Source organism: Argopecten irradians, chromosome 5 (assembly GCF_041381155.1).
Source record: "Argopecten irradians isolate NY chromosome 5, Ai_NY, whole genome shotgun sequence".
NCBI classification, from domain to species: domain Eukaryota; kingdom Metazoa; phylum Mollusca; class Bivalvia; order Pectinida; family Pectinidae; genus Argopecten; species Argopecten irradians.
In genome coordinates, this window is record NC_091138.1 from 2,943,198 (window position 1) to 2,952,989 (window position 9,792).

At 33.1% G+C, this 9,792-nt stretch overlaps 1 protein-coding gene across 2 annotated transcripts; it reads right to left on the minus strand.

Annotated features, from left to right (window-relative positions):
* Positions 1-1,135: 1,135 nt before the first annotated feature.
* LOC138322652 (ER lumen protein-retaining receptor 2) lies at positions 1,136-9,290 on the minus strand. Of its 2 annotated transcripts, XM_069266653.1 has the most exons (5): positions 9,138-9,290; positions 6,389-6,648; positions 5,863-6,115; positions 4,883-4,953; positions 1,136-3,348 (listed from the first exon to the last, which is right to left on the minus strand). In XM_069266653.1, the coding sequence occupies exons 1-4, from the start codon at positions 9,226-9,228 to the stop codon at positions 4,886-4,888; spliced, it is 672 nt and encodes a 223-aa protein (XP_069122754.1). In that variant the 5' UTR covers positions 9,229-9,290; the 3' UTR covers positions 1,136-3,348; positions 4,883-4,885. The 2 variants fall into 2 exon arrangements, with proteins under 2 accessions (XP_069122754.1, XP_069122755.1); XM_069266654.1 differs by lacking the exon at positions 4,883-4,953.
* Positions 9,291-9,792: the final 502 nt, after the last annotated feature.

The window sequence follows — 9,792 nt, forward strand, 5'->3', positions numbered from 1 at the left end:
GTCCCAAGGTGGGCCCCTTACTCGAAATACATATTTCCCCGACTGAGATTTTTCTGTGTTCATGCGATTTGCATCGTCTCTTAGTTTTGCTTCATTTTCCCTTTCAGTTTTCGTTAGGTCGTTGCTGATCCTAACTGATTTGTATTCCTTAGTTGTTTGCAGCTCCCTTATATTTTTAAAGAAGAGCTTTTTATCCTCTATTGATCCAAATGAAACCAATATTGACCTTGGTTTTGCATCTTCATTTTCTTTGGCATCGCTTTCAGGCTTCTTAATTTCCCTTGACGTACCACTTTAGTGATACTGTCAAGCAGTTCCTTGTTAAGTTTACAAGCTGACAAGATATCTCTATCGTTTTCTCATCCTTTCTTTTTCTTTCGCTTCCTTTGTTGCTTGTTTGTTTTTTAATTCCAAAACAGATGATGTTATTTTCCCTTTTCTTTCTATCTTTATAAAGAGCTTCCTTGAATGGGAACTAGTCAGTCGTTATTATCTTTACTTCTCACGTAATACTATATACATGTATACATAACGACTGTGGTGTTATCATTGTTTTACTGTTTATAATTCAATTGCCTGTAATAGTGAATGCACATCCCCACCAGAAGCTTTGCATTGAAAATCTTTTCTCTCTTCCGATTCGACATGAAAAGGAATAATGATTATCAATGTGATGACATCATCATTCTTTCCGAAACAAAACATTTCTTTATAAACAACAATAACAGAAGAAAATGATTACTGATGGCTGAAGATGAGGTTACAACGCCAAATAAATTCAAGGTCCCCTAGCTCTGTAATCATTGTTAACAATTAAGATTCATTACCGTCTGGCGAAGTGATATTCAACTAACGTGCTGTAAATAGGGCATGGCAAGAAACATAAGATGACCAGCCTTATGAAAATTAACATTTAATTGATTTTAATTGATTTGTTCAGAAGGTGACGATAAGTGTAGTATGAACGGTAAGTTAATAACTTTTATGTACCTACATTACATTTAACATTTACATTTTAAAAATTAAAAGTAGTTACGAGCCTTTAAGAAGAATACATTTGTTGTCATTATCATATTCAAAGGGAAGTAACTCTAGCGTAAGTGGTTTTACATAAATAAAAACAAGGAACAAAATATCTGCAAAATGTTATTTATTTAACTGTACAGAACCCATGTGTACTTCTTGAATGCTTTCACATAGCAGAACCATCCAATGCTCGATACAACTTGTTATTCCAACAAATGAGTAAGCCATCATTTACAACAGAATAAATGAAGTGTGCTGATAATCGGTGATAATGCATGGTTATAAAAGCATAATAATACAACAGAGCATGCAAGAGGTTATATAATTCCACACTCACCACTAAAGACTGTAAACCTATCACCATTTACACACCATGTCCACTGCTTTGGTCAGTTTTACCTTCAGTTCAAACAACCGCTTTACCAACACTTGAATAAGGGCTAGAACAAGTTTAAAACTTTGTAGCATGTATGCTTTATTTTTGGCCCATTTACACAGGTAATTTTTATGGTCCCGAATTTATATTTCTAATGGGACTGCTAGGGATTTCTACGAAATTGAAAAGTTGGTATGATGGTAAAGAAAAGGAGACTGACATCACATTTGATCAGAAAACAGATATTCTAATTTGAAGATCATAGAGGTTGATCTCACCAATAGGAAAACCTCTGCTACGCAGGTAAATGTTAGGCATGAAATGAAGAAACTTAAAAAATACAATGTTACATAGATCTTTTCCATTTTCACCTGCAGCTAAGTAGAGACAGAGTTGATAACAAAAATAACCCTAATTAAAAGTTAATGAGAAGAATGATAAATGTCATCATCAATAAAATTCAATTGCTTTCACGAAAAAAGTATGATTTGAAATCAAAGTCATATTGATAAAAATAATTTACATGGCCATGATATGGCACTTTTAGCCATTCTCTCGCGTAATACTCATTCTCCATCCACACACACACAACGATAGACATGTAGTGACAGAGACTGGGAGTTCTCAAATTATCATACAAAATGTCTATATATAGGGTAAAAACGTCACATTCATGAAATACTGATATGATGGTTCTGGTAAATTTGAACACAAACATCTATGGAAGAATATGTTTCCAAAATATTCTGTTTTAATACTAAAATTGTTTACTAAGAGTTAATCTTCAGTTATGGTCTATGTGTGAATAGCACAATCAAAATATTTCCATATTACTATTTTTTTTCCTATGTTTTTTAACAGCAGAAGTGTAAGTACTTGTTTGCTATAATCATCCATACAGATATATCCTACATACCATTTACACAATCTCATCACATGAATCACAAACAATACATTTTATTGTTTTCAAACCTATGTACAATGATTAACTTAAACTTTACTTCCAAACCAATGTCAGAAAGGTATATATTATACTCTTTACTTTATTTTCCCCCAAATAACACTCATTTTTCTATATCTTTATCATATGTGTAAAGTACACTTTTAACACTACGTAAATATAAGTCAGTATTGAATCAGTAACAGTGAATTGACTAGAGATTAAAAATCTGCTAAAGAAATAACGCTTTTTATGATCGTAAATGTGAAATATAAAAGTGCTTTTCAATTTGTCAGCACTCCATTTTTCTCTCAGTGATTTCAAACGTATGTATTCGAAAGAAAAAAAAGAGTTTTTTATCAGTCTTACCATTTCTAAAAGCATTTAAACAAATTTTATCATTTTCATGCACTGTGTATCCTAAATCTAAAGCACATTACTAAATATTTTTTTCTGTCTTTATATTGCAAATAAATTTCGTAAGATGACCAAGGAGAGACAAAATCTCTTTGAATATGTCACAAGCTATCTACTACACTAAGTAATGCTGTATAGAACAATAAAATATTTCTATTGTTTTATCCTCAGCAGCACCAAAACACACCAGAACGTCTCACGCACCATTCTCACTGCATATAGACAATCTCAAGTCTAACAGACAAAATGACTGCAATCATTGCTTTTGGTTACAAACTGAAAATTTCACACCAGCTTTTAGAAAAATCTTTTGTACTGTTTCAAATACTCAATAAATAAACCAGTCCAAGAAAATATCTTGATATATGTTATGTTCTATATACATACACATTATTTATCAATTTGGTCTTTTTTCCTTGATGTTAAATACAAACATGTCCACTAAAAGTGTCACAAGACTTCATATATCTGCCTAATATAATGTAGCCAAATCTTGGAGCAGTACAGATTCCTTCACCCAGTCAGCTTCGATCCTCTAATTTGAACTTTAATGCTTATGCTGGTAGAGATATCTTCTTGCCTCGCATTACTGTAAAACAAAAGGTGGAAATTAGTCCAGCAATATCGCTTTCATCAATACAACTCATGTAAACATATCATAACTTGTTTGGGTTGAGACAATGTCAGAAAGAAAATTCACACCGGGCTTAAAAAATAGATGTAAAAATATATATATGAAAAAAAACCAATTTCACTTTTCCTATACAAGTGAAATTGTAATAAACATATAAACAAGATCCAATCACGGAAGTAACAACTTTTTTTTTAGATATTACAAAAAATGACCATGTTTTATCCAAAAAGAAGTTGTCCTGCCATGAAAAAATGTGATTTACACATTGAAGACTAGTTCTTGTTTAATGTTGTGAAATATTGAAAGGATTTTGACAGTAAGCATTTAATTTAATTGTTCATAAAGAGATTTTGAAAGACAGCATTTAAGTGTAAAGAAAGCTCATGCATAAAAGGTCATTGAGATGGCTATGAAGTTTGTCTATAAATGCCAGATAACAATATATTGTTAAAATTAACAGCAGTAATCTCCAACAATTAACATGAAATCCCAGACACACAAACAAAAGTAAAACATACATGCAAAGCATTTTCCCCCCTTATACAAGTTTTATTTTGAAAATTACATAATTTGTATTTTTAGGATAGCAATAGACTATTCTTTAAAAGCTTTTAACTTATTTATACCGGAGTAAATTTGCATTAATGAAAATTTAAAAACAAAAGTTTTGAATTAAAGTATTTAATTTCAAACCAAGAGAAAAATCTTTTAAATTAACATATCATTCATCAGTGTTAAGGCAAAAATTAGCAAAATGCAAATAAAAAAAAAATCTGAATGCATATGCACATGTAATCTTAAATTAACCTTTAGTTTCGAGAGCACCTATGCAAATTACAGGTACAGTGCAAATTGCAGCATTAAAATAGCAGATTATATTGATAATGTTTTGTTAATACTGGTGTCCCATGTCTGTTGTAGCCCCATGCAGTCCAAGAAATAGATACAAGTACCAAGGAAATCTTAAGTACTCTTCATTACAAATAGTATACAGCCCAATTATCGGTCTTTGACAGTCATTTCAAAAGAATTTTTAATCTTCAGAACATTCTACAGTCTTTCGATAGCAGGCCAGTCAGTACAGGTCTGTTTTGTAGAATTGCTCTTTTAGTATTACAAGGGTTATTAAATAAAATTTGTCTTCAAACAGGCTCTGATATATTGCTGATATATGTAGTGGATAGCTCCCAGTGATGATTATAATTTCTTAGACCTGAATATTATCCCCAAACTTTAATTGATTAATGGGTTTTAATGTCCTTATTCTGGCTATAATCAGCCAAGGTCACTTCAAACCTTCCAAAATATCCTTGCCATTTCAATGAAGGTGTTAGTGACCAATTCAGACAAGCTTTTTAGTACTTTATTCATTTCTGAATAACTACAGCTAAATGCAAGCTTCTAGACAAAATAAATAAGGAGTCTGGCAGCCCTTACCAAGTAAAAAACCCTTTCAAGATTAATGGTGATACTGAAAATGCAATCTAACCTTTTAAACTTCCAGCAAGGGGGCATCCTTGAAAACAATCTCGTTATTTGTAAACAGTAGTGATCCTTTGCCTGAAATAGTTCAAAGGCAGTCTTTACCTAAACCGGTACAATTGGTTTGGCCAAAAGAATATTACAAATAGTGTTTTTGTCCGAATAACTTGCAATTTATCAAAATAATTGATGACTGGACATGACTAGATGGGAGGTGTGCATCCAAAATATTTGCAGCATAATGAGGCACAATATCTCTGATGCACACTTTTAAAGCCTATCAATTACATTTGGATTGGAAACTTAAAGAGGCATGCAAAAGGTGACAAAATCCTGTTTATTGTAAAGAGTTTTCCCTCTTGTCTCAACCCAAACAGTTTTCAAATCTTTTTTCCTAGCAAAGAAATATACACTTCCTGAAATAAATATAGTTTTAAGTGAAATATTCATTCATTCTGTCTGGATCAAAACTTCATACTAGTTTAATTGTATTCAAAATTGTAAGTAGGATATCAATTGGCATCAAATATGGTGATGTCAAAGAGTTGCATTAACTATTGACATGATATGGAATTATTGACATGATGTGGGAACATTGACATGATTTGGGAACATTGACATGATTTGGGAACATTGGCATGATGTGGGAACATTGACATGATTTGGGAACATTTACATGATATAGGAACATTGACATGATATGGGAACATTGACATGATTTGGGAACATTTACATGATATGGGAACATTGACATGATATGGGAACATTGACATGATATGGTATTACTGACGTGATATAAGAACATTGACGTAATTTGGGAACATTGACATGATTTGGGAACATTGGCATGATATGGGAACATTGACAAGATATGGGAACATTGACATGATATGGGAACATTGACATGATATGGGAACATTGACATGATTTGGGAACATTGACGTGATATGGGAACATTGTGTTTGAGTTGTAAAGAAAATGACGTACCCTTTGTGATATACAAATAGAAGAAATCACAATAAAGAACGGTTTGCACAACTCCCGCTACAACGGCAATCAGGTCAAAGAACCCGTCAAAGTAGTATCGGTAGACCCAGTTCAGGAGGTACAGCCCTCTGTAGGAGCCCAAGGCAAACAAGTAATGGCTGGTTATTGTCTCAGCTTCACCGGTCTTACTGACCATAAACAGCTGGGGTAAGATGGCCACAGACTCGAGATAGATGGAAAATGTCCAGAGAATCTGTACAGAAATAATCATTTGAAATTTTAATAATAATGATTAACAATTAATACAAACTACCATCACTTAATATGTAGCCATTTACTCCGGCCAAATTTGCTACTGAGAAACTTAATGGGTCTATCTCTTTCAGTGCCTTCAGATTTTTGTAGGTTTTATTTAATTAGCATCCAGACACTTTTGTTTGAATAAGGTAACAATGTAACAATAAATTAATTTAAAATCAATAATAAAAAGAAAACTTCATCTGTCAATCAATTTTAAATGATTTACCTCCATAGGTGAAAATTCATGGTTGACGAGGAAAGCCAGACCTCCAACAGGTGCAATTAAAAACAAGACTCGGAAAGTGTCATGGTTACTATCATACGTGGCCTTGAACTTGAAATACATCAAATACACTGTCAGGAAGGAGGATACGATGAAAAACAGCTTCATGCTTGTGTTATATACGGAGATGAAGGATGTAAATAGATCAAGGTACCGGGTTGCAAATACCATAGCAAACAGAATCTGGCTTTTCCCTGATATACCTGCAACAAAAGATACAAACAACTTATGAGTTTATATTGTTAATCTTAAATAAACATTATAATCATATTAAGTTATCCTACTATTAGTTTCTATACTGTAAACATGAATTTCAAAGCATTATCACAATACTAACAGGGCAAGAAATATCCAAGGTCCGATGGGCCGAGACTGGTAAAATATGCTTCCGGGTAAGTGAAAATTGGTGTAAACTTCCCCGGTTTAATGTTAATTACCCTGTTTTGGGTAAAATTAGACTAAAATCTTAAATTCGGGCAAGTGGATTTCAAAATAACTTTCTTGCCCTGAATAAACACTTAACAACATACACCTTTCACATGTAATAGACTATGTTGGTGGCCCTATACAGGATACTTTACGTTACAGAACTCACTGGTAAAATGTAGCTCTCCAATCAAGTAAACATTACACAAAATGAGCAATACAGCCTCATAGCACACATTTACATGTAGCAACCAAACAAATTGGTTATCAACAAAGAAACCCAAATCACTTGCTTGTTTTCTTCACAAACAATTTTGAGAAGACATAATAGTACACTTGTTGTAATTGTGGGCATCCGGAAAATATAACCTCTGATTTATACTATTGCTGGGAATCACTCTAATATTGAAGATCGATTATCGGTCTTCTAACATCAATCGATAATCGATTATCGGTGATGTATGCTAAAAATAATTGAAGTTTAAGCTAATATCAGACTTCCCAAAAACTTCAAAAAAATATATATCTTACCAATGAATATAAAATAATGTTATTTTGGTTAGTAAACAATAACTTGAATGAAAAGGAAAGACGTTTATACGATGAATAAAAGTATTTCAATAAATCACAGCAACTATAACCTTTCTGGTCTTATGCAGACAATCAAATTGACAACGCTTGTATCCAAACAAATTTGGTTGTGCATTTTGAATTATAATATGTATTTTCCTGATAGAGTGCAGATTTAAATTTTTTTTCTGTCTATTTTATGACTCTGGTAACATGCACTTGCCTAAAAGTGAAAATGAAAGTGTTTCTCCCGATGGACAATTTATGCATTTGTCATAGTGCTATTCTGTATTTGCATATTTACATAGTTATCTGCCCTTTTTTTTTTGCAGGTAGGTATTAATTGTGGTGTAATGTGTTTGCGAGAGAAAACGACATAAATTGCGTCCACAAAATTAAATAATGACGTAACAATCAATACCTACCCGCAAGGGAGCTAACTCTGTAATATGCAATGACAGAATAAATGCGCTGTCGACCTCTCTGTAAATTATCCTACATTCAAAACACTGCACTGACCATGATTATGTAAGGATTTAACACGCTTCAATGTCGACTTGAAGTGAAGCGACAAAGAACATCACACAAAAAATGAGTTTCATGTTGGGTTTTTTTAACACAAAAACATTGAATACAAACGTATGTATACGATCATTTGCAACACATTAACAATAACATTTCAATAAAAAAAATTTAATTAATTTTTCATAGGCATAATCGATCATCGAATCAATGTCTAGTCAGACTCAATTTAATTTATGTTTGTGGTTATCGATACACCACTAATCAATACGTCATTCTTTTAACCCTTATGAGCACTTTTATATTGTTCTGATATTCCTAAAGCTAAATAATGACTACATGACTGAATTTAACCAAAACATGCGAGTTTTTATAATCTTCAGAGTGGTCACATAGATCAACAGGTCTGTACGGAACAGTAAACAGGAAGATTTTTTTGATAAAATAACAGATGTCAATGCCTTGTTGAACCGTTTGACTTTTTCTATATATAATTTAGAACATATCATTAACGATCATATTTTTCTCTGTAAAGCAAGATCGTCTGACTGTCTCGACTTTCTGGGGTACTGTGGTTCCTAACCTAATAACACAATTTACATGTAAATCACTTCATTTAAGAAACAGTCTGTTTAGCACTTACATGTACAAATAATCATTTTAACCAACTATGCAGCAGCTTGCCACGTAATATAATTAAAATGCAGACTGTATGTAACCTGTCGAGGTGGGAGGGGGGGTTAAATATGACACCAATAATTAAATTTTGTCATGCTGTTTAGCATTCATCTCAATATCTGTTTTCCTGTATTCAATAGCTACTGAATCACATACCATAGACAACAGCTTTACCAAATCGGTAACGGTGACTGACAACCTGCTGTTACAATATGTGGGTTGTTTACCTGTCAACGACAGTTATATTACCAAAATATCGTTTTATTTACAACATAATTAAATCAAGAGACGGCATCTTCGTAACATTTCATTAAAATACAAGTGACTCAATGATGAATCCGGAACATAAAGGCAACAAATGAGCCTACAATTAACAACAAAATGTTTGATCATACTGATCAGCCGGCCGGTTATTATTTAGGGCCACGTCAGGCATGTCGGGTCAAAACAACTTTGTAAAGTCATGATTGTGTTGGAATTTCAAGTGCCAACTTACCTGCGACAGATCTTGTTTTCCACATTTTAAGTAGCAACAATAAAATTGCTAATAAATGGGACATATCCCCCGCAAGCCTAAAAATATTCATCTTGGCTGCTGTGCTAACCGATCCACGTTCCTACAATGGCGGCTGAGGACGTGGCTGGCGCTGACACGTAATGCGGGAAGTAACTCAATGAGGGGGAGGTAACTACGTACGGTATAAAAATGCATTACAGAAAGCTCCACCGCTGACGAATGTTATTTTTCTCTATCAAAATCAGGAGCAGACGAATTAGTATTTTCTTCGGTTACAAGTGTAAAGAACTTAATCATTACCACCATTGAAAAGTTCGAGCTTCTTATTTTACCCAAGATAAAATAATCTAATTTTAAAATTGCATCCACCGAAAAAAATCCAGTACTGATTGCTCATGTAGAAAAAGCAAAAGTAATAATTCTATATATACTAATATTTTTTGGTTAATTAGACCAATGATTTCTTATCTACCTCCTTGATTACACTCACTGGAATTCAGTACCATGCAAGTTTTACCCCAGTTTTTATATGGCACAACCGGACAACTATTTATTAAATGAATAAAACGCGCCACAACTAGCTCGAACCAGCTAACAACGGTGTCTAAGAAGAGGTAACAGGTAGGAAGATGAA